General features: G+C 31.7%; 2 protein-coding genes across 2 annotated transcripts; one reads left to right on the forward strand and one right to left on the reverse strand.

Annotated features, from left to right (window-relative positions):
- Positions 1–1,629: 1,629 nt before the first annotated feature.
- LOC127708719 (glutathione peroxidase 7-like) lies at positions 1,630–10,199 on the reverse strand. The gene is made up of 4 exons (XM_052213842.1): positions 9,818–10,199; positions 7,676–7,825; positions 4,348–4,462; positions 1,630–2,437 (listed from the first exon to the last, which is right to left on the reverse strand). The coding sequence occupies exons 1-4, from the start codon at positions 10,112–10,114 to the stop codon at positions 2,274–2,276; spliced, it is 726 nt and encodes a 241-aa protein (XP_052069802.1). The 5' UTR covers positions 10,115–10,199; the 3' UTR covers positions 1,630–2,273.
- A 4,400-nt stretch (positions 10,200–14,599) lies between these two features.
- On the forward strand, positions 14,600–26,383 carry LOC127708385 (cell division cycle protein 20 homolog). Its single transcript, XM_052213260.1, has 10 exons — positions 14,600–14,712; positions 16,131–16,387; positions 16,918–17,169; positions 17,746–17,877; positions 18,341–18,537; positions 19,076–19,170; positions 20,413–20,647; positions 20,935–21,060; positions 22,575–22,692; positions 24,532–26,383. The coding sequence occupies exons 2-10, from the start codon at positions 16,156–16,158 to the stop codon at positions 24,720–24,722; spliced, it is 1,578 nt and encodes a 525-aa protein (XP_052069220.1). The 5' UTR covers positions 14,600–14,712; positions 16,131–16,155; the 3' UTR covers positions 24,723–26,383.

The following is a 26,383-nucleotide window of genomic DNA, read 5'->3' on the forward strand; positions in this document are numbered from 1 at the left end:
GTAATTCAATATTTGACACATAATAGGTTTCTGACACAGAATAACTGTAGTCAAAGAACTAAGAATTGGTTATATGATTTGAATTTATATTCAATTTTTTGCTTTTGTGCAATACACTATGCTGTTGCGAATTGACCCCCCCCCCCCCCCTTTTTTTTCAACAAAAAAAAATTTGAAGGATTTTCTATTTGATTTCTGAAATCTTGAGGAGAAAAAATTGTCCCCCCCCCAATATTTTTTTAACCTCCCCCCCCTCTTTTTCCAAAAAAAATTCTTTCCCTCAGTCATGGTCATAATTTCAATTCAAATTTCCATGGAGTTTGCAACCATAATAACCCATTTAAATACATCATAAAAGTCTTAAAATAGAAAATGACTTACATAATCATAGCTAAAATTAATCTACTTTAATCAGCATTTTTAAAATGATTAAAATAGTAACTTCTAAAATTGAATTGACAGCTAATCACAGCAAAAGTTCTTTATACATAATTTAAAAGCAGTGTAATGGAGGTAATTCAAAGTAGTTTTTGAATTACCTCCCTTACACTGTAATTTGTACTTAAGTAATTGTCCTTGTTTTTTCTCACTTTTTTGCTCCTAATTCCTAAAAGGTTTGATCCATAACCCCTCAAAGCCAATCCTAACCATCCCTTTGTGGTATGGAAACTTGTGGTATAATTTCAGAGAGATCCATACACTGTTCCACAAGTTATTGTCATGAAACTAGAAAAATGCTTATTTGGGCCCCTTTTTGGCCCCTTATTCCTTCCTAAACTGTTGGGACCATAACCCCCAAAATCAATCCCAACCTTCCTTTTGTGGTTATTAACCTCATGTTTAAATTTCATAGAGATCCATTCACTTAAACTAAAGTTATTGTGCGAAAACCAATGTGTCTTCGGACGACGACGCTAATACCAATATACGACCGCAAAAAATTTTTGCGGCCGTATAAAAAGATAGCATAAAAGGAAAAAAATGCAGACAACTTAGCTACAAAAATAAAAGGAACGTCTTGAGACAAACTTATTTATAAACTCCTAATTCCTATGACAGTGTTTACTTGAAATTTTAAAGAAGCAGGCTAAATTTAATGATGAGTTTATTACTAAGTAGAAGGCAAGGTACGCCTCTTTGAGAAAGATTGTGAACTTTTATAACAGACAGAAAAGTAAATAGCCAATTTTCTACAGTCTGTGAGTATATAAATACAGATGTGTGCCCTTAAAGCCACACTGAGAACCTTTTCGGCCAATGGAAATCCTAGAAATCATTGCGATGAAACAAAATATGAGGATGATGCTTGCTGTTCGGTGTGAGCCAAGGATCTGTGTTGAAGGCCGTACTTTGACCTATAATGGTTTACTTTTACAAATTGTGACTTGGATGGAGAGTTGTCTCATTGGCACTCATTCCACATCTTCTTATATCTATGATGGACAATGCTGAATGTTATTTTGTGAAAACTATTCTATGTATGCAAAGGCACACAAAAAAGGCTAGATAATTTGCATGGTTCCAATTGTCTTCAGTCAAAATCAAGACACTGACGACTGCTTCCAAACGAAATTCAATCCTATATTAAGAGTATCATAGATGAGAAAAAATTGAAAACTAAATACAAAATCAAATCATGTAGAAACAATAATAAAATTCAAACAGATTTTAAATATTACATATGACAAAACTTTACATTATCTAAGTCATCAAATAAGACACATTCATATACACAATATATTATGATTTGATATGTTTCCATAAGTTTAAAAGTGATAAGTAACTGGCACAAACAATACTAACTACAGACATGCAAAAAGTGGGCTATGTACGATTTTTATTGTTCTATAATTCATATAGCCCAATTAATTTTGTGATAGACAGGGTCTATGAAAACATTTCTGTGAGAAATTTAAGCTATATTTGATAATTTTTGGATATATGTCTCGAATGACATTTTTCATACAGTTATGTGTTCATTCTATATTTTAAACAACTGTTAATTGGGAATTTTTTTTATCCCAGGACTTAAAAGATTTCATCCATAAAAATTATCCTATGAAAAGTTTACACATTAAAGAATAAGGTATGTATTTGAAGATGTGTGTGATACAAAATTTAGTTAAATAGCCAATGATCAATATTTCCTGTGAAGAAAATGTAAAAACCCCTATAAGTATGTAAACACTTTTTAACATGGGTTCTACAGAATATACTGTGAACAAATTTCAGTGAGTAATTTTTTTGCATGTCTGTGCATAACAAGTTACAAATTACAGTTCAGTTTTTGGTCTTCTCATTGCATTCGTCACTGCTTCCTGCACTACTGAATAGATTTCATCAACAGATGTCCATGCTCCCCATGCATGCAGTACATCACCATTTTCATTGACAAGATATTTGAAGAAATTCCAGGAAGGAGCTTCACCAGTTTCATCTGTAAGAGAATAATTGTTAGTTATACCAAAACAAAACATTGAGTTAAGCCATTTCAATTGATATTTTATAGTGTGTCTTTCTATGTTGTGATGTTACACTATTGTTTCAGGTAGGGTGAAGGTTGGCGCCTATGAAAACGTTTAAACCCACTGCATTTTTATGCACCTGTCCTAAGTCAGGAACCTGATGTTCAGTGGTTGTCGTTTGTTGATGTGGTGAATAAGTGTTTCACGTTTTTTTATATAGATTAGACCGTTGGTTTTCCTGTTTGAATGGTTTTACACTAGTCATTTTTGGGGCCCTTTATAGCTTACTGTTCGGTGTGAGCCAAGGCTCCATGTTGAAGGCTGCACTTTGACCTATAATGGTTTACTTTTGCAAATTGTGACTTGGATGGAGAGTTGTCTCATTAGCACTCATACCTCATCTTCTTATATCTATATAAACTCATTCAAAAATTAAAATCAGTTTAGTAATAATTCTTGTTGTTTGAACAGATATATCATGTTAAGGCGGAGTATTTGCGAAAAATACCAGTCGAGAGAATGTTAAATTTAGCGAGCCGTAAGGCGAGGGAAATTCATTCTCAAGACTGGTATTTTTCGCAAATACCCCTCAAGATCATGCTATATCTGTTTAATTACACCGAATGTAAATGTTCAAAAACGCATTGATGATCGTGCCGTTACAAGCGTCCAGTTGGATAGAGTATTTTTTGGCAAATACCATGGCAGAGAGGGTAAAAAAGGCATATCCTGTTTGCATATACCCTGGCGGCGTTAAAAAATGAACGATATTCATTTGATAACAGTAAATTGGTGAAAAATACACTGGCTATCAACCAATCAAAACCCAGGATTCTTACATAAGGTGTAATTATAATTAAAATACTTTCTCCCCCCCCCCCACCCCAGTTTCATTGATCCACATGCTATTTACATATAGATTTTTCTCTTGTTACTGTAATGTGTAATAGTATTTCTTCACTCTCAAAATTATTAAATTTAAGATTTTCAACATGCGATCTTTAAAATCTACTTATAACTATGAAACCACCAAGTGAGAATTTGTGTCTTCCCAAAGTTTTCAGTCTTTTTATTGTGTGAAACCCTACAATTTGATAGGTCAACAATAGTGATGTTGCCTATGATATGAAAATTATATTGATATCATAATGAATTTGCTACCAGTCACAGCTTGAAATAAGTGGTTAACTGTTCAAGACAATTTATTAATGAAATTCTATATGACTGTCATACAAGTGAGAGGTTTAGCTAGCTATAAAACCAGGTTTAATCCACCATTTTCTACTTAAGGAAATGCCTTTACCAAGTCAGGAATATGACAGTTGTTTTCCAATTGTTTGATGTGTTTGAGCTTTTGATTTTGCCATTTGATCAAGGACTTTCCGTTTTGAATTTTCCTTGGAGTTTGGTATTTTAGTTATTTTACCTTTAACTAACACAATGTTTAAATTATGTTTAATTATATGGTTGAGTGCTGTATAAAAGCAGCCATAATTGGAAGAAAATCAATTATATTACCTTGGCATAAGTGAAAACTTGTGCTATTCAATTAAAAAATACTTTTCCTGAATATGCATAAAATATTTGCCACTGAACTTAATGTAAAAAAAAAACCAATCAATCAATCAAAAAAGACAAATTTTACTGATTATCCCCTTCAGTGAAATTCAATGCAAATTTCATAAATAGACAAACATTTTACACCAGAAACCAACTGATATTAAATTTTTTTTTTGTTTTTTTTTTGTTCATGACAATACATGTACAATTACAGGTGCTTTTAAGCTGGAGCCTTAAAATTTAAATGAGGAAGCACAGGGAACTTAAGTCTCCATTATCGATACAAAATTAAGTTATTTAATGTGTTTCTTTATCAGCTTACCTATTAAGTACTGCCATGCTGGAGATACATCACTTTCAATAACATTAACTTTTCCAAATACAGGAAATTTAGCTCTGTATCTATCCTTTGCAAATTTTTGGATTTCTTCATTAGTCTGCAAAAAAGATTTATATTAAAATAATAAAGAGAGATGAAATGGTATATCAACAATATTTTGACTATTTTCAGATATCATAATATTCAAGTAATAGTCCAAATTAAGCTTATTTAACGTACTCCACATACAAGTAGTATAAGTGTAATGAATCTAGTATAAATATATTATAAAGTGTTCATCCTACAGAGAAGCCTGGTATCCTGGCCAAACCTCCTCTTCGTGTCAGTACAGCCAGGCATAATACAATCCATGTGATCACTTTTCAGTCCTGAACAGGACTGAATTACTGCGCATGTGTGTCTTCTTTAAACAATGAATATATCGATTGGATCAGGAACTAACTGGTGATTCACGATGTTACTCAATAATATTTGGATTATACAGCCTATACTTTTCTGGAATTTGCTTTTTTTTTATGAATTTAAGAATAACTTTCAAGAAATTTGTGACAATATTAATATTTCCCACCATGTGGTCCGAGTACACAGTTATAATTCGTAGTGCATTTCTTTTAGACAATAAATGAAAATTAAAAAAATCCCACCTGTGCTTTCTCAATAATATTTTTACAGTGTGTTGTACTACTTTTGGGACAAATTATATCAAAATTATAGAAAACTTCATCGGCTCTAACTCAAAATATGGACAAGTTTATGTTAAGGGGGTCTTGAAATCTTTTGACAGCTTCCGAAGTGCTTATTTTTAACCTTTTTCAGCTGGACCAAATCACTACTTTACTTTAAAATTCATGACCCATATTTTTTTTACAGTGTAATTTCATCCCCCTACTTGCTATTTGAGGCATAAAACATGGAGAAATAAATTTGGAAGGGGTATAAAAAAAATTGGCAGGTAACACACTGTCCACACTAGGGGCTATATTTGTGGACAACGAAAATCAAAGGACGATAACTGTGTACTCGGACCATGTGTCAGGAAATGATGCTATTCCAAGATGCATCATTCTAGCATCCAATAAATGAATATATGTTGTTTGCTGCCTATCTCTACTGTCAAGCAGAGAGTCAGGATCCCAGGCTACCTACAGAGTAGACTGGATTTTCTACATCAAAGTGTAATAGTGGAATTGCTGGAGTCTATGATTACCAATGTTTTCAATTTTTCAAGAGAATAACAAACAAAAATTTAGGTTTTTTTTCAGGCCATTCTGCACCCTGGTTGCCTTAAATCTTCCTCATTTTAGTAAAATTCAGTCTTGTTGGTTTCTACTTTAAGTTTTTGGTTTAAACATTCTTCTTTTTTTCTAGTCAAAAGGAGACCTCTGATAGAAATATTAAACTTTTTAATAGATTTATAGATTTTAACAACGAATTGTTAAAAGTTGTTCAAGTTTAATACAAAATGTATAAACATATAATGCATACAAAAATAGCGGTAAGACAGGGATCTACACCAACAGTTGCCCAGTGATCAAGGCGATAGAAATTTGAGTAGGAAGAGTTAAAGTTCCCTAAATGATCTCCCAGGTGGTGACTTTTGAAGACTTTCACTTTATTTAACATAGAAAGCAATGGTGGTATGATTAAGTGGTTTAATTCTTATACAGCTTTTGACTCATAGCAAACTATTGGACTTAACAGTACATATTTTTCAGAAGGACAGTGAACATTTTTAAAATTTTCATAAAAAATCATTCCAACTAACTGCATGTGACCTTTAATGTACCAGTTAATTGTTACATTATCATTTATGAGGAGTATTTAATTCCAATCATTTCAATTTGAACTAGTTCTTGGAAAGCAAAAGAGTAAAACCTGGTCTGTATAACATATAAAGATTCTATGACATGAGAATTAAAATTTTAAGCCACTAAATATCAATCAATGCCTTTTATCATAAAATCATTGATAAATAATACTATAATACAACATATTTTTATAGATCACATTGACTGTAACATCTGGTGCTGTCTTGTCCAGATTGTGTAAAGTTGTTTGTCTAAGAAGTCAAGTTAACAATAGTCATTTCTATAAATCATGGGAATCAATATAGTTCACACCTTTATAAAATACATTTTATATTTGATGATGTGGTAAGATTGTCCACATATAGGACACATCATAATAAATGATTGCCACATCAAACTAAAAACGTAAACTATTGATTTCCAGGTACAGTTCTTTGTCCTGAGAGGACTGTCTAACAAAATTGATAATGTTCATTACAAAGTATTAACTAATATATATAGTGACTGAAAAGTCTAAACGTTCTTTCAATATAAATTTTGACATACTGAGTATAAATTAGTGATGTCCAGGAAAAACAAGTTCAAAATCATAAATTGGATCTAGAAATAAACTTTGGCACTAATAAACTTTATACACAATTTAAAACACTGAAATCCAAGAAATCCTCATAGATTGACTGTGGTTATGCATGTTAATTTTATTTCATATTCATGCTACATGGAATTTATTTATTTTCTTTTTCCAATTTTTATTTGTTCAATTTAGGGGAATGTCTTTTTTTTGTTTGTTACTTTTCTTGAAAGACAGAGTAGGAGGAAATCAACAATAAGGACATGAAAGATGCTGGGTAAGGGTAAAAATATCATGTTGAGGACTTAAAGTAATAACTTCAACTGGAAATATGTGTTTTAAATGCACAGAAACCTCCTTATGTGTTAATGGCTGGTATGGTAACCGGCATTCATTGTTTTAAATGATTTCTAAAGTACCTCTAAATTTAATAAATTGTTATTTCCTGTTCTTGTATATATTTTTCTGTACTTTAAAATTGGATATTTTTGAAACTAGAAATGCTGTCATGTATAATTCTAATCATATCAGATTTCATTTTTTTCCACCTTAAAATAATATCCAAACATCTACAAATTAATCAGACAGCATATTTCATTTGACTTGATATGTATGCAGCTGTCCCAATTTCCCAAAGCATTGGTCACACAATCAGAATAGCGCTCTGTCAGAAATTATAACCAAATTTTAGTTCAACTTTTTAAAGAATGTTATGTTTTTTTTATTTATAAAATTGAAATGACCTGAAAATCCTTTAGTCTAGCTGAATCACTGAATTAAAAAAGTCCAGTGCACAACATTCAATGTCAAAAATATATGCAACTAACTATACAACTTACGATGTATGATATATGCAACAAGAAATTAAATCATGAAAACTAACACCTTTAACTAAAACTGTGAAGAATATGTTAAGAGATTATGTACTTACTCCTGGCTCTTGTTTTCCAAACTGGTTGCATGGGAAAGCTAATACTGAAAATCGTCCAGTTGTAACTAAATGGTTATGTATCTTTGATAGTGCTTTGTAATGGTTATCTGTATATCCACATTCTGATGCTACATTTACTACCAAGGTGATCTTAAAAAGTATAATATCTACATGCTTTATTAAAGGCAATATCAAATTGATAACAATGAATTTAACAAGATGCAAGTGGGCTACTGTAATCTTGATGCATTGTAATTTACATGTCTTTTATCTCATCTCTTATCTTGTTTTATCTCAATTCTAATTTGGTTATGTATATACTATCCTCAACAAAAGCTTGACAAAGGGAAATTGAAGAGTGAACGTTGATTTCATTGCTTGGTTTAAAGTTAGGTCAAGTCAGGTGCAGGATTGTCTCGCTGCTTTGAAAACCCATTGGTGGCCTTAGGCTGTTTTCTGCTCTTTGGTCTGTTTGTTGTCTCATTGAGACATTCCATGTTTCCATTCTCTATTCTATTACATGCATATCTAGACGGCCCAAATTTCTACACATAAAAACTGGTTCAACCCCTGTTATTGTCCTTGTCCAAAATAACTGTAACAAGCCTTGTATGTGATTGCCTTTGTTTATATCTTAGTGCTTCTTTTCCTTTGAGGAACAAGAATTGATGGCAGATTGATTGTTGTTTCTTTAACATCCAGTGGCAAATTAATAATTAATAGTCTGTAACAGTTAAATATTTTCACAACTTGTTTAGACTCAATGTGATGTAGAGTTGAAACTTAAAATATAAGCTTGTTTATTGTTGAAAACCATGTGTTGACCTTTAAAAATATTTTTTTAACATAACAGTACACCAAAATGACCACTGTACTATCCACAAATCAAACTCTAGACCCTTTGCATAGTCAGCCATAGGTCTAAAATCTGAGCTAAAGTGGTCAATAAGCCTCTACTCTATGAACTGAATTGAAGCACTTCTTTTATAGTCACAGTATTTTTAGTTATTACATCATATACATATACTTTATAGTTTTGAATATGTATCAGCTTTTATTGTTTTTTTGCTAATAATATACCATTTAGCTTATTATTTTTAATGATATTTACCATCCATAATAACAGTGCTTTTAAGATGTGTTTTATTTAACTTGTTGTATTGTAATGTCTTGAATGTCTGTCAAAAATTTAATAGAGCTTATGGTGTGTTTATTTCTTTTGTTAGAGGTGTACCCATTCACAGAAAGGGTATATATATGGTTTGAACCATGTGAACTTTAGAAAAAGCTTTTTTATTATCATCATTATCATTTTGACTTAAGTTCAATACATGTATGTAGAGCAGTGCCGTCCTGTTAAATGAACAGACTTTTAGTATACAACCAAAAAGCACGGTCAGCATTGTATTTTAAACAAAATTAATGTAGACTCTGGTTTAATCATTATTGTCTGAATAAAAAAAAAATTATTTCTACAGCACTTAGCACATGAGTCTTGTCTTTATATAATCAAAAACTATGGTGTGTTCATTTGCAATAAAATATTCAAACTTGCCTGCTGTTATATTTTGTTATGTTGATGTGGTTGTCTAATGATTGATCATTGCGATTAAGACTTACTCCACTGACCAGAACTCTTCTCTTCTCCATCTAATTGTTAAATTTAACAGGTTGGGGACCAACCACAGAATAGACCTGATCGTTATTTCAGGATCTGTGACACTTAACCCTTGAAGACATGATCTTGCAACTCTTGATCCATATTAAGTCAATCATTTTTGCTACGTTTGCAGCTTCAAAATTTTACAGGAAAATCTGTGATGGACAGTTAACTTATGGCAAACCACAGTTGCCTGAAGATTTCTATCATACTATATAATACTACTATAAATATTTTATTTCCTCCATTTTTTCGCTATAATTATTAAATCTTCAGGCGACTGTGGGCAAACAAATAGCGATAAGGTGTAAGGGAAACTATTCCCTACATTGATTGATAATTTTGATAATGCCAAAAAAGATTTTTTTTTTAACTGAGTCTTTTTAAATAAAATGTTTAATAAAAAATTCTTTCCAAAAGACATGACATTTAAAAGTTTTAAATATTGCAAATTATGAGATTCTGTCGAAATTTGTTCATACCTTTCCCTTGTATTTTCCTAAGTCAACACCCTTTCCTTCTGAATCAAGCACGGTAAAGCTGTAAAAATTCCTACTATCGTCACTTTTACCATGTTCTTTCACATTTTCATCTTTGTCTTCCTCGTCAACATCTTCATCACTTTTGCCATCATCGTCTTCATCAAAAGCGTCGTCTGCATTTTGATATCCACTTTGTTTGCTTGCAAATTTTATGTCGTTCTCGTCTTTGCTCTTTACGATATGAAGTAAAGAAAAAATTATAAATGATATAAAAATGAAACTTCTCTGGTGCACCATGGTTGTAGATGTAAGTCTCTTTATTTGTTCACTTTCAGTTGTTTAGTCGGTGCAACGTGGTTTATCTTCAACGTGTATTCGGACATTCAGGGGCGACAACTATGCGAGGGAAAAAAATGCCTAAAAACCTGCATCTGTTTCGGTTTCATATACAAAAATTGATTAAAGTTAATCTTGACGAATTTCCAAGACGAATTTACTGTTAAATCATTTAACACAAATCCAATTTTAAAACATTTTTATTAAATGTTACTCTCCAGTTGTCGTTTAATATGAGATTTATTAATAAAAGTTGCATTGCAGTGCATTACATTGCATACACCGGTGTCCATATTCGTTATTTTGTTCAATGAGTGAATTAGTTTTCCAGAAGGTGCACAGTCTGAACTTGAAGCTGAAACTGAGTATCCTTGTTGAAACATAATAAAATGTATATGAATTTTGTAGTTAGATTCGATAGTGTGTCTTTTGAATAGAAAACGCCTTGTTCATACGTACTGTTCATATGTCCTTTAATTGAGTTAAGCTATTTCAGATGATATTTTATAGTGTGTCTTTCTATGTTGTGATGTTACACTATTGTTTCAGAAAAAGGGTGAAGGTTTGGTACCATTAAAACGTTTAAACCCGCTGCATTTGTTTGAACCTGTCCTAAGTCAGGAATCTGATGTTCAGTAGTTGTCGTTTGTTGATGTGGTTCATAAGTGTTTCTCGTTTCTCGTTTTTTATATAGATTAGACCGTTGGTTTTCCCGTTTGAATGGTTTTACACTAGTAATTTTCTGGGGCCCTTTGCAGGGGCGGATCCAGAACCTCGATGTCTGGGGGGGGGGGGGGGGAGGGGGGGGCACCATGAAACCAAAATTAAAAAGATTTTTTTATATATGCATATATGTGAGTGTGGGAGGTGGTGGTGTCATGTATTGGGGATGATGGTGGTTGTTTAGGGGGGGGGGGGGTCATTTATATATCTTTTCATTATTTTTGGGTCCATTTCTTTCTACTCTTGTATTTGCTGCCAATTGTCCTCTACTCTTTACAGTTCATCACAGCTTTAATCTTTTCTATATCTTTTGGGCCAATTTTTTTCTAGCCTTCACGTTTTGACCATTATTCTCCAATCTGTAAACCCCATTCATACCCTCATTCACGGTAAACCATTCATACCCTCATTCACGGTAACCTATTCATACCCTCATACATGGTAATCAAAACAAGAAAAAATATTCACATATTACTGTACTATTATAATAACAAAGGATATGGGGTATCCATCCATGACACAAAATCTACATGCACAGCAAAAAAACACACAATAAACTTTTATTGCTGTTCTTCATCTCAAATACAAGTAGTTTTTCTAAGATACAATATCATTTTATTAATGATTATATATAAGGCACAGACCATTCATGTTTTGTGGAGGGGGAAGGTTTTGTTTCCATAAAAAAAAATTAGGGGAAAAAACACATCATTCAGTTTAAAAAAAAATGCTGTATGCATTGAAAAAAATCGTTTGTTGTTTAATAAAGTCAGAAAAAGACTGTTCTGAGACAGGCACATTCCCCAGAAACCGTATACAATGTGAGTGTTTGGTAAAAAAGACTTATCTCATATCGATACTAACATTCTTGACACTTAACATCTATTTTTACATATTCTTTTAAGACCGATTTTAGTTGGTAATTTCTTTCCTGATCAGAAGATTTCACTTGTTTATCGATCTTGATCCTGTAATATTGTATTAAAAAACAATAAATATATTCGTATTAATTCCAATCAGCATGTACATGTACATGTAGTTTGCATAAATTCTTTTGGATATAGACATTACACAAAGATGTCAATATTTACACACCCATCGATAAGTTGTCATAAATCACACATGTTGAAGCTGGGGTTAATTAACGACCAGTTTAGGAAGACAAATCAAGCTGTGTCCTGATTTTCGATCTAGATAAGCAGATACAGTAACAATAAAACTATGCTAGGAAATTGTTTGGTGACCCCGACTGGGGGGGGGGGGCACGTGCCCCCTGTGCCCCCCCCCCCGGTAAATCCGCCACTGCTTTTTAGCTTACTGTTCGGTGTGGGCCAAGGCTCCGTGTTGAAGACCGTACTGTGACCTATAATGGTTTACTTTTATAAATTTTGACTTGGATGGAGAGTTGTCTCATTGGCACTCATACCACATCTTCTTATATCTATGTTCATACATACATGTACATGTATCATGTGCCTATTCCAACATTTTGGATTTCATAGGTAAAATATTAGAAATTCCTGAGTGTAAACATGGGATTATGTTGTTAAATAAATGGAAATTGAATACATTAAAAATTAACTTAAGATCAGACATTAGAGCAAAGAGATTTGGACTATCAGTTCGTAGGTCACTTATGGCACGTACCTACTACACTTGGACTGGAATAACAAGATAGTGTGTGCTTGTAAAGCCAATGACTATTTATGTAGTATATTTTAAATATATATATGTGCTTTATTTATGATTTGATTATGACGTGTGCTTTGTTTCTGTGCATTTTAAGTGTTCTATATCTTTTTATATACAATGTAATATAATTATGTGCTTGTTTTTATGATCGAATAAACATCATTTAAAGGTACTTGAATCAAGGATTTGTATAGTGCACATACACATCCTTGCTCGAATAAATAGATTAGATGACATTCCTATTTTAGTTATCTTGAAAAATGCTCTCATTAGCTACAAAGTTTTTTTTATCATTCCTCAAAAAAAAAAAGGTTCCTTCGTTTCAATCAAGCAGGAAAAATACATATAAAATATTTATTCATTGCAAACAAAAAATGTAAGATTACCTTGCAATTTCATTGGATGTCTAAGATTATGTACTGCATTAATTATAATTACTGTTTGTTTTGACTACACTTAATTTCAATGAGACACTATATTCCTTGAAGGCCGACATATTTCTAACTGTCTTTTGTCGGCAGATCAAAGAATGTAGCTAGTCGAGGATTGAACCGTCAACGAATTTACCTATGATTTAATTAGTTACTTTCAATTCAATCTTTTATTACTTTGAACAATACAGTTCATCAGTATAGTATGCATAAATATACAATTTACAAGTTGTATAGCGTTAACAAAGTGAAACATATAAATAATAAACGTCAGAAATATCAGTCACATATTATACAGTTTGTGAGTTTCAGACTACATATAACATAAATATGTCTTAAATATTGGTTCCTTAGTGTTTTCAACAGAAAGTAATTGTACTAATTTATAAGTTGAAGGTCTAGACCAATAATATTTCTTGATAAACTTCTTACGTATATCACTATAATTTGTACATAGTAAAATAAAATGAAATTCATCCTCTACTACATTTATACAGAGACATATATACACATCATACACATTCTACTATTTTCACTTATTCCATAAAAACGACCAGTTTCAATACATAGATTGTGTGAGGACATACGAATTTTCGTTATCCATTTACGAGACATTATAGGAATACATTTTCGTAAATAAAATTGTAATTCTACATTTGACACAATATACTTATATATTCTACACTTTGGTGATGTTTCAAGCGAAAAATGTAACTCTTGTTTAGCTTGTTCATATATAGCCGTTGTTTGGTTAATTGTAAAAATGAGCTATCCAAACAAAGTACCCATTGGTTGTCCCAATAATTATTCATACCAAGATCATATAACAGTTTTTAATACAAGTTGCCCAGTTTTTGCATTTATTACTATTTGCTACTAAATTAATACTTGTAATGACTAAAACAACATATTTGGTTAAAACAACATCTATTGTTCTTTCTTTATTGGAATAAACAGAATATGTTAATTCAAGAAGTTGGATTAACCGGAATGCTATAGTTAGTAATCTCAGGCATAATCTATGAATTTTCGAACATAATTGAATGAATCTTTATTGCAAAAGCATAAACATGCTATGGCAAAATTAACTAGTGACATATATTACATAATATAAAACATGGATATAGACAGCAGAGAACAATAGTCAAATATTATGACAAATGTAAAGTTATGACACTATATGAGATCTAATATTCCATGCAGTTTTTTTTTATAATTACACAATTTGATAGTGAGAGACTTACTATAGACGCTTGAAGTATATACAAAAAATTATGAATATTAGGCCAAGAACTGTAACAATCAGTAGTACTTTGGTAAAAAATGTGTTCGCACAGATCTATATTATTATAATATTAGTAATGTTTATCCTTGACATTTATCATATTTTAAAAGTATAACTTTGATATTGTCAGCTGGAGCTATTATACTTTTAAAGTTCGAGTCAATCTCTGGAATATTGTAAAAAAAAATCGAATCTCGACATAACATATCGGAACGAAATATTTCTTTTAGAACAACTTGGAACTTTTGTTTAGGAAAATGGACCAATGAAATGTTGTATTACAAAATTGAACGGACCAATTACGAGGCGGCAAACTTTAAACACAAAAAGCTTGTCCAAACAAGAAAAACAAAACTGTCAACAGTAATCAAAACAACAATAAATTCAGTGAATATTGAACAAACACCTTATAAACAGGAAACAGAAAGGTAACGACAAATGATTTTTACTACGAAACGGTTTGAAAAAACATTTTAACACTAAAACGGTGTGGAATCCACTATGTTTGAAAAAAAGGGGGGAGTATTTAATTCAGAAATTTGTTCCTCATTTCAAGATTATAAACGAGTGTTTAGCGTATTTATATGCATTAAGCACTTGGGTTTCTTATAATATGAGAATCAAAGAAATGTGCAGTGAAGATAAAAAATAGTGGGAAAAGTACACATTTCTGACCATTTTGATAATTGTCTTTTATATTTAATAATGGAAAATTACAGATGACCAAAGTTACTTGTGAACACCTGGACGACAAGATATCCCATTTGGAGGTCTGTTAAAGTGAAGTGATGGACAGGAAATCCTCCTAGTGGCCTAGTAGAAAAATAAGATGTATGATTGCAAATAGTCAACTCTCCACCAGAGACCAAATGACGTAGTAGTACAAAATGTAGCTTGAACCCTAATTTCATTTATGTAGGAGTCTGGCAGTACACAGATGTTTATTTTAAAGACTTTTAGATATTAAGGGCAGTAATTAATTACTGAAAAATACTGATCTTTAACCTATGACTGCAAAGTTTATTGAATGAATGTTGTAGTGTTTGCAGTATTTTTCATTTAAAGTTGTGCAGAAACGTTATTTGAAGTCATATTTGTTTCCGACAATATGACATTATATCGTTATTTGTTTAAATTTAAGTAATTCTATTATATGTGCTATATAAGTATTCAAGTTCGTAACTATTCTTTTGTTTGTTTGGAAAACTTTTTGTCATACATGTGTTCCAAAGAGGGACACATATGTCCCTAGCACAGTCAAAGGGTTAATTAAGGCCATACCCTATTAATTTCTTATGCTTCTGACTCCTAGTGTCGAAAAAGTTGATTAAAACTTACTACATGTAGATATCAATATTGAAAGTGATTGGTTTCTTGAAGGCACAAGTTTGTGCATTTCGTGACTTGATTTAGCCTAGGATGAACAAAATTACTCAACAGCATTGTAAATGACATGTCTTGGTCTAACTCATTTGATTGGCTTCGACCATATATATATGTTTATTCTATTCTACAGAAATCTAGAATTTGTGTTGAAAACAATGTTGCATTATATTTCTTTCAAACTCATGACTGATTTTTTAAATGTTAATTTGGAGCCAGATGTGGGATTTTTTTACCGTTTACAGCATGAAGTGACGAGGAAGAAGTTATCGATTTGGTGTGTCCTAAGTACAGGCTTGTTTGCAAGGACTCTGCTTTTCACCATGGTCATTCTCATGACAATGAGTTAGGACATAAAAGAATTATATATATATTCTTGATGTCTATTTTAATTTTTTTATTACCTTTAATGAACATTATCAGCTAACTCTATTTCTTTTAAAGAATCATATTTCTATTGTAGACAGAAGAAAGATTTTGATTGACCAATGTCACAGTTTAACTTTGAGAATGAATTGAATAGTGTCCTCAGAATGGATGCTCCATTGTCAAAAGGACCATCAATTCGATGGCAACGGAAAGAGGAATGCAATGCCTCAGTCAACAGCTCACTGAACATCAGCACTGCTTCGAAAACACCAATGAAAAATGTCAACAGATCTGTAAATAATCCTAAAACACCATCAACTGGGTCTGGATCAAAAACACCTAAATCTCAAGGTACACTACACTCTTATTGATTGTGAAAAAACACAAAGAAAATTTATTTGTAAATATGTGCAGATCATACCAATTGCTTGTTAAAAGTACATGGAGGCATTAGTTAATATCAATCCATAAATCGATTGTTAAAAGTTTATAATGTACATGTATTCTAGATGTACATGTACTAGTAGTTTTTGTCTTAGTTCCAGTCAGTATGCTACTATTTTTCAATGATGTGTTATCAGATTGATTGAGTTTATCTTATTATTTAACACACTGTGTATGAAAAACTGATGTATTAAATGGAAAGGAAAACAAGTTTTCTCATCAATAATAAAGAAATTCACAATTGACATGGTTCATTATAAAAAAAACGATGTGTAATTTTAAATACATTTCTAAAAATGGTATAAAATTGAAATGCTATTCATGCTAAGAAGCAAACGTATTCAGTATAAAAATAAGGCAAAAAGCCGCATTATTCATATCATAATGATTTCTTGTCATGCTGATGTACAAAGACATTGTATGTTTACTTATTATAGGGAAATCCAAAACTCCAGCAAAAGCACCAAAGACTCCAAGTGGTGGAGATAGATTTATTCCTAACAGGAATGCTACACAGTTTGACCTTGGTCATTTCAAGATAATGAATGATGGGAAAGGAGAGAATCCAGAATTATTAAGTCCATCACAGAAAGAGTTCCAGAAAGTGATGAGTGAAAATTTGAATGGAGCTGACATTATGAGTAACAAGATCATTTCCTACAAAAACAAAGCTCCAAGTGCTCCAGAAGGTAGGTGAATTCTCAGATGTATAGTACTGTGTGATGTTCACCCGTTTTTGGCCTTTTGCTCCAACCCGACCCTAGAACTTTTTTTTGCATTTCTGAACAAAAAATTTTAAAATTTAAAGATCCCATTTTGTGGAATGTGAACTTCAACAACTAACTTCTGTCATCTTAATTTTTATTAGAAGTTTCCATTACGGCTAAAAATGCAACAAATTCTTAACAGAATGCAACAAAATTAACTAAAAATGTAATATGTCTGTTTATTTTACAACCAAACATATAGAAAATGGTGAACTTCTCTAAGGGCGTGTATATTAGCGGAACCAGACTTGGTGAAAACATGATTTTTTTCAATCCCCCCCAAAAAAATTATTTTTAAATGCCTACCTTCCGACCCTATTCTTTTCAGGGCGTAACTGGAACCACACATATATTTTAATTTAGCCTGAATGAATGGTTATGATTATAAAGAGGTAGAATGATTAAGCAAAAGGTAATTTCTACAATTACATGTTACTAGCAGATGTGTCCACTCTTTTTGTTACTTGTATTTAATTCAAGTGGATTTTCATTATCCAGGTTACCAGAACAATTTAAGAGTGTTGTACAGCTCTTGTAAATCACCTGTTAGTACAGTCAAGAAGACAACACGAAATATACCACAGTTTCCAGAAAGGATCCTAGACGCTCCTGATATAGTTGATGACTACTGTAAGTTGATACATTCACATGTACCATTTTTACCATGTTTGCTAGCCTACTTTATACATTCAAAAACTTCAAAAAAGTTATGCTCTGCCAACAATAGTAATCCTCCGTCCTGTGTGAAGTTTTGTTTTAAAGTTGGCACATGAACATGGAACTTCATACACATATGATCTTAACTTAATTAGGGCTTAAATCCAGATTTTGTAGTTCACTGAACATGGAAATGTGAAAGTATTAGTAGGGTCAAGTGTCCTTATGACACATATTCTTGGTTATTCATGAAATTTAATCATGATCATTCTTGCTGATTTATGAATCATGATCAATCATTTTTAGTTTGTGTGGTTTGTAGAGAAAAAAAATATATTGAATTCATGAAGTCTTGGTATTGATATACAACTGTATGATATGAATCCTTGAACTTGAATAATGGTTCTGTAAATAATCCTCTTTATCAATATTTCAGACTTGAATTTATTAGATTGGTCAGTAACAAACCAACTAGCAGTGTGCCTTGGTGGCAGTGTGTATCTATGGAATGCTGAATCAGGAGATATAAATCAATTAATGCAGGTGGAAAGTCAAGAAGATTACATTGGCGCAGTGTCTTGGGTCAAGGAAGGAAATTATTTGGCATTAGGAACAAGTAGTGGTGAAGTACAGGTATAACATATGTCCAACTCATTGAATTAGGTTTTATTTTTATTAAGTGAAAGGTGAGTGGTCAAGTGTTAAAAAACTATTGAAGAAATAAAAAAAAAAAAACTACTGTTGGTAGCAAGAAAGGCAGAATTCTTGACAGTAGATGGATCTATTTATGGCTACTGAAACAAATAAATCTATGTGTAAAATAAATAAAAGAACTAAAATCCTACTCTCAATATTGGAAAACAAATGGTTCCTACTGTTATTTGATTAATAACAGTTTAGTTCTTTGTCAGTCTCTCTCAAAAAGTCTTTCAGACATTGGGCTTTTTTTCACTACCATAAAAGGGTCTTGTAGTCAAGTAATTTTGATAGATGATTGATATTTATTTACCTGTTCAGAAAATTTTAGTGTATAAGTATCACCATAGGGTTCCCCACTTTCCCTAGTCATTTGCAAATGCAGCAGGGTGCACTTTTAATACTGGCTTGTGATTCTGTTCTGTTTTACTTAAGACCAAATATTATAGTCTGACAATTTTCTTTTTTTTTGCAGCTATGGGATGTTACAGCAGGCAAAAGGCTTCGAAATATGCCAGGGCATGCATCTAGAGTTGGTTCACTTGCATGGAACTCATATATACTTAGCAGGTAGAATTTTTATTGAATAAGTACATGGATATGCAGGGTTCTCTGTACCATGTCTAGATTGGTCCCTGACACACAATTTTGATAACACAACTTTTTGTTTTATTGTGGGTCCTAGGACACACATCTTTTTCTCAGAAGAGTACAGTAAAATTATACTAGTGATCAATGTCCAATTTGTCATAGTTTGTTGACCTGTAATATACCTGTTTTCAGACCATGATACTTAAAAATAAACTATTCTGGCAGTTGCTTGTACTACAGGAAAATCAATATGTAATTTGTACACAAATTTTCAGGCTCTGGGTTAACACATTACTGTTTCACTGAGGTACCAAATGTGATCTCCATGCTCATGTTGTCAAGATCTACATTCTTTTCATTATCACCATGATTATACTACAAAGATTTTGTTCCAAAACTACGATTAAAAGCGATGCAATATGTTTTCCTATCTGCCTGTCCTGTATAAGGTTAAAACTTTCGTTCAAATTAGTTTACCATGAAATTAGGGTCACAAAAACTTAAACTTGATTCAGGACTTTGGAATTTTTTTGAAAATGCACTTACCCATGGGAAAGTCATCTTACAATTTTACTTTCCCGCATCAGTTTTCGCTTTCCCGTTCTTATTTTTTTTTAAAGTCTGATTTGATTACATTACTGTTTAAGGTTTAAGTCTAATAATTTCCGTTTCTTTGATGAATCAGTGGAGATAAAATATTTATGCAAACTTATGGCTTCATGACCTCCATTACTGTTTACTGATAATAACTAAGTACCGCTGTAAACAAAAGGAAACAAGTGATTACTTCAGGAAACCAGTTTCTAAACTAGATTTTGTCCAAAAACATACTTTGTCAAACAAGAATATGACACACTGGAAAGTACCACGTAAAGAGGATTTACTTACCCGACGGGAAACTGGTACCTGCATTTTCGTTTACCCGACGATTTTTTTTTACTTTGCCCTGGAAATGGGAATTCCGAAGCCCTGTGATCGCAATGAAGTAAAATCACTCTTTAAAAATAAAACTGATATTGAAAGATAATAAATTCTTTACAAATAAACATATATTAAATGAGAGTCTACATTGTCATTAGAAAATGATAAGTTATATATCTCCTCGTGTTGTTAGACATTATTAAAAACAATTTTGAAAAACTACCTCATCATATGGAAAATCTTGGGACACGTTTGATTTCACTGTTGAATTAAATGTTTGTTTTTTTTAATGTTTCACAGTGGTTCAAGAAGTGGTAGCATTCATCATCATGATGTAAGAGTAGCACAGCACCACATAGGAACCCTCAACGGTCATACACAGGAAGTATGTGGTCTACAGTGGTCACCTGATGGCAGACATTTAGCCAGCGGGGGTAATGATAACGTACTCAACATCTGGCCAGCACATATTGGTAGTCTTGTGTCAGAGACGTCACCAGTGTATACATTTACACAGCATCAAGCGGCAGTCAAAGTAAGACAATGTTGTTGTGTAATTTATGAAAACAAGAATCAAAGTTGTTAAAAAATGTCAAATTCAGAAATTACTTCAAATTCTCGCATTTGTAAAGATAATATTTATAAGACATGTTTATTAGACATGGGAGTATGTTAAAAAAAACAAGTCAAAAATGCCACTTTCACAATATATTTTGAAAAAAATCTGAAACTGTTTGTTGAAAAGTCTTGTAAGAACAAAATGAAAAATATTGTAAAATAAGTAGGGTTAATTCTTATTTCTAATTTTGTTTTTCTCAATAGGCTTTAGCTTGGTGTCCATGGCAACCAAATCTGCTAGCCAGTGGAGGAGGCACAGCTGACAGACATATACGCTTCTGGAACTGTAGTACTGGTACATGTGCTCAAAGTGTTGACACAAAGTCACAGGTAAAAATAACATTAAAAAGAATCAGGTAATTTTGAAAAAAATTAAAACATGGTCGAAAAAAACCCACTGACCTAACCATCCTATTTTGAAGTTACCCTCATCCTGAGTAAGAAATGGTAGGTCATTCATTTCTGCGTGTCTGGTAATAAGAGGAATCTCTTGATAAATTTTGGTTAGAATGATAGCTAACCTTAATAGTTAATTTCTTGTGCATTTCAACCAAATTATATCTTGAATTACCAGAACAGGAAAAGGAAACGAATGTTAAATTTTTGCACCATTATACATTTTGAACATAACTTAATGTCAATTTGAGTGGGTTTTTGTTTGTCATGTTTTCACCACTGCCTGATTCTTAGGTAGATTGGCACTTAATTATCAGAGCTATTGTGTCCTTTGAAAAAGAATAAATATGCAGTATATTGAAAGGTATGAATAAAGTTTAAAAGACTTAACAATACCAAATTTCATAAAGGTCATTAAACACTGACTAGGTACCAGTTTTGGGACAGACACAATAATGGCTGAATTCAACTTGGTTTATTTTTTTGTATTTACCCTTTCTTTAAATCTGGATTTTGGGAGTTTGTTGAATATAAAATATGAAATAGTTGAAAAAAGGCACTTAACTCTGTAATACCAATATAGACTTAAATACCACAAGTGCCAGAAAACAATATTATACAACACTATCAAAGAATGCTCAAACTGACAGGGAGTAACATATCATGCTGTTTGTAATGCTTATTGTATTGCATATTTGCAGCTGCATTTTGAGTAGATTTCATACAGCAATGTCATTAACCCTGCAGAAAGACATATTGCACAAAATAAATTTCTACCAGATTTACAAAAAGGAAAAATAAAAAAAAAATTGGCTTCAATTGCTATTGATACCAAATGCCAGATGCAATATATAGTTTATTATTAAAGAAAACTCAGCCGCAGAAGACTGCGTAACAGGAGCATATTAAACACAATATTAATTACAACATAGTTCATAATACAAACAGTATACATTGTTGAATTATACATCTTCAGAAATAAGTCTTTGTTTATTACAGTTTTAAATTGGACAAGCATCTTTTCTACCTTTTGAATAAAAATTGACAGCTTAGAGAGCACATTACTATTACAATATTTAAGCATGCCTAGTACTTTTTTTACATTTGGATATTTTAAATAATATGGAGGTATGAACTTCCCCCTTAAATCCTTAACTTCACAATTGGTACATTTACATATATAGTGGTACACATCCCCAAGACCAGCTTTACAAAGTGGACAATATATATATCAATATACATAATTACTCTAAATATCAGCACAACAATCTTAAATCTGCAAATTTGCGGAAGCAAATTTTTGCTCTTCCCTCACCGGGATTCAAACTCGTGCTATTGGGATATCTAGACAACACTGCCTGCACTGTGTCCAACGCTCTAGACCACTCGGACACCTAGACTGAACAATATATATATATATATATATATCTTTTTTTCCATATTAACAGGTCTGTGCTTTACTGTGGTCAAAAGATTATAAAGAATTGATTTCTAGTCATGGGTTTGCTTTGAATCAGCTGACAATATGGAAGTATCCATCACTAACTAAAGTATCAGAGTTAACAGGTTTGTAGCAAACATTTTATTATTTAAGGAATGACTGAAATATTTTTTCTGTCTATTAAGAAATAACATAAAAAATGTGGTGCACACTGAATACGCGGTTTATTTAAAAGTGTGCACCACATTTTTCAGGTTATTTTGTTATTTTGAATAGACAGAAAAAATATTACAGTCATTCTGTATAATTTAATTCTAAATTCTATTTTTAAGGAGTAAATCATGAAAAAACGTTAATGACGTCACGGTCACATGACAAAATTATGTCTGAGCTGATAGACAAAAAAACTTTCAGCCAATCAGAAGACATGTTACATCCAAAATTAAATTGAATAAAAAGAAAACAAGTCTACCCTGCATAACATCACACAAATCAATCTTGGTGTTGATTTAACAATCATGATAAACAGTAAGGGGAAACAATTTACAAAAGTTTTAATGTATCACATAATTTTCTCTTTGGTCCACTGTTGACATTTGCTTCCATTAGTTAACCAGGAAAATTTACTATGCCAGAGGCATTCTTTTATTCTGATCGAGAAATTTAAAAATTTTCTTTGAAAAAAAATTTACAAATGGTTTGAAACTTTACAGGCTTTATCAGTCGGAGATTATCTACAAATGATTCTTATTTACTAATATTTATCTTTTGAAAACATTGAAGCATGATGGCAACTTATAATAAGATAAATTCATTAGAAGTTAATAAAATTGAGACTCTTGGGCAATTAAAAGGGAAAAATTTGTCATCTGATGATTCAGGATGCAAGGAATCTCTATTTAGTTTAAAACTCATCATTTCATCATTTTTTAGCTCACCTGGCCCATAGGGCCAAGTGAGCTTTTCTCATCACTTGGCGTCCGTCGTCCATCGTCCATAAACTTTTACAAAAATCTTCTCCTCTGAAACTACTGGGCCAAATTTGACCACACTTGGCCACAATCATCATTGGGTTATCTAGTTTAAAAAATGTGTCCGGTGACCCGGCCAACCAACCAATATGGCCGCCATGGCTAAAAATAGAACATAGGGGTAAAATGTAGATTTTGGCTTATATCTCTGAAACCAAAGCATTTAGAGCAAATCTGACATGGGGTAAAACAATTTATCAGGTCAAGATCTATCTGCCCTGAAATTTTCAGGTAAAATGCAGTTTTTGGCTCATATCTCTGAAACTAAAGCATTTAGAGCAAATCTTTCAAGGATAAAATTGTTCATTAGGGCAAGATCTCTCTGCCCTGAAATTTTCAGACCAATCAGGCAACACGTTGTTGGGTTGCTGCCCCTGAATTGGTAATTTTAAGAAAATTTTGCAGCTTTTGGTTATTATCTTGAATATTATTATAGATAGAGATAAACTGTGAACAGCAATAATGTACAGCAAAGTAAGATCTACAAATAAGTCAACATGACCAAAATTGTCAATTGACCCCTTAAGGCGTTATTGCCCTTTATAGTCAATTTTTTACAATTTTCATAAATTTTGTAAATTTTTGTAAATTTTTACAAAATATTTTCCACTGTTACTACTGGGCCAAGTTCATTATAGATAGAGATAATTGTAAGCAGCAAGATTGTTCAGTAAAGTAAGATCTACAAACACATCACCATCACCAAAACACAATTTTGTCATGAATCCATCTGTGACCAAGGTGAGCGACACAGGCTCTTTAGAGCCTCTAGTTAAAATATTTAGATAAAACATTTTGAAATACCTTGTAATTCTAAGATGGCATTATAAAAATGGTGTAAATTACATCATGAATGTGAACTTGTATATATAGAAGGAATTTTATAAGATGTTTTTGCTCATGAAATTTATAAATGATTAATTTATGATTCAGGTCACACAGCTAGAGTATTACACATGGCAATGTCACCAGATGGATCAACAGTTGTGTCAGCAGGAGCTGATGAAACTTTAAGGTTGTGGAAATGTTTTGCAGTAGATGACGACAAGAAGAAAAAACAGCAACAAAAATCTTCATCAAAAGACAGTAGTAGAGTTTTATCAATGACATCCAAGATTAGATAATACTGATTTATTTTTAAAGACATTATCCAGCAGTAAAATGTGCAAAACACAGACAATGTGACATCAAATAAAAGTTCTTGCCTCAGGGAATCATTAAAATCCAAAGCAGCTGTTTGAATTGGCATAAGTTATATACTTTGTTTAGAAGTTGGCTACATGCTAGTCTTATGGCTGCTTTGTAGAATGGTATCAAGCTTTCAGTTACAACCATTAATCATGATTCATAATTAAATCTTCATATAATCTGTGAGTTGGATCTGTGGTAACTAAACTGATCATATATTGATGGAATCAGATATTTAATATTGTTTTAAACAATAATTGTGTTATGACCTTAATTATGACTATAAAACAAATTATACTGCATATTTTTGATAATAAGTATCAAATTAAAGGATCATGAAAAGGCAGGTGATGAAATTAGAAAAAAAGGGGTGTTGTGTTTTTTATAGCTAATTATTAAATTCTATTTAGAGTACCTATTTCTTTTAAACAGACATGATAGAAGAATCAATACATGATTTTGGACAGTTTAAACAATCAGTAGTCAATATTTTTTTAATCATTCTGCACTTGTTCAATGAGTTGTTTTCATTTCCATATTACTTTCTTAATGCACATTATTAGTGCTGAAATAAAAATGTCTTTTAGTTGTCTTTTTGAAATACTACATAACTATTTATTATTTACTATATTTTTATATATATGTATCTCTTTATGTTTATTTTATATTTTCTCTTGAACTATTTTAATTCTGTTTAAATTCAACTTTTATTTTTAAAGATGATTGTAGTTTTACTATGAAATTTCAATTTATTCATATGCCATCAAATCAATGGATCATAAAACATTGCATGACATCTGTTTAGTTACAGAAGTATAAATTTGTTATGTTTTCTGGATATTTGTTGTGTTATGGACGAAGTGAATTCACAGTTTGTTTTGTTACACGAGTGGTGAATGTGTTTAAAGGCATTGAATTGAAGTGGAATCTTTTACATTGAGGAATTTGATTGGATCTGTTTGATGAAAATATATATATGAAAAGAAATCATAGAATGCTTGTTAGTTTCACTTTTTGTATTTTTTATATATTCTTTTTATTTAAAGTAGACCATGAACCTTTGTAGGTCATTTTGTAGGACATATAATACAGAAGCAGACACAAATAATAATGCATCCAATTTTAATTGTATGAAATTGATTTCACAAAATTTTAACGCATCCATCATTCAATTTGGAATTAACATAAAGGGAAATGACTAAGAAACACTATTCCAAAACTAGGGAGAAAATATCAGAAAAGTATTGAAATGTGAAATTATGTGTTTTTATATAAAACATACAAAAATCAAACGGAAGTATTTCGAAAAGTCATGATGGTACATTTTTCTTTGTATATCAACATTGACTTTGTGTAAAATTCAAGAAAGATTAATATGATCTCCTCTCAGTCTGTATTGTATGCCCTTGAGTTATGGTAGATAAAATGTGCAAGAGTTGTTGATAAATGAAGTGAGTGGTTGACAAAATGTATTGCGAGTGTATTTGCTTTTTTGTATAAGAGATGAATGTGGTATGACATTAAGTTGTATGAATTGTTAGTTGCAATATTTTGTTATGATGTAAATCTTGTTTATGAAATAAATGAATACTGATAA

The sequence above is a fragment of the Mytilus californianus genome, unplaced genomic scaffold, assembly GCF_021869535.1.
Source record: "Mytilus californianus isolate M0D057914Y unplaced genomic scaffold, xbMytCali1.0.p SCAF_1, whole genome shotgun sequence".
Lineage (NCBI taxonomy): Eukaryota > Metazoa > Mollusca > Bivalvia > Mytilida > Mytilidae > Mytilus > Mytilus californianus.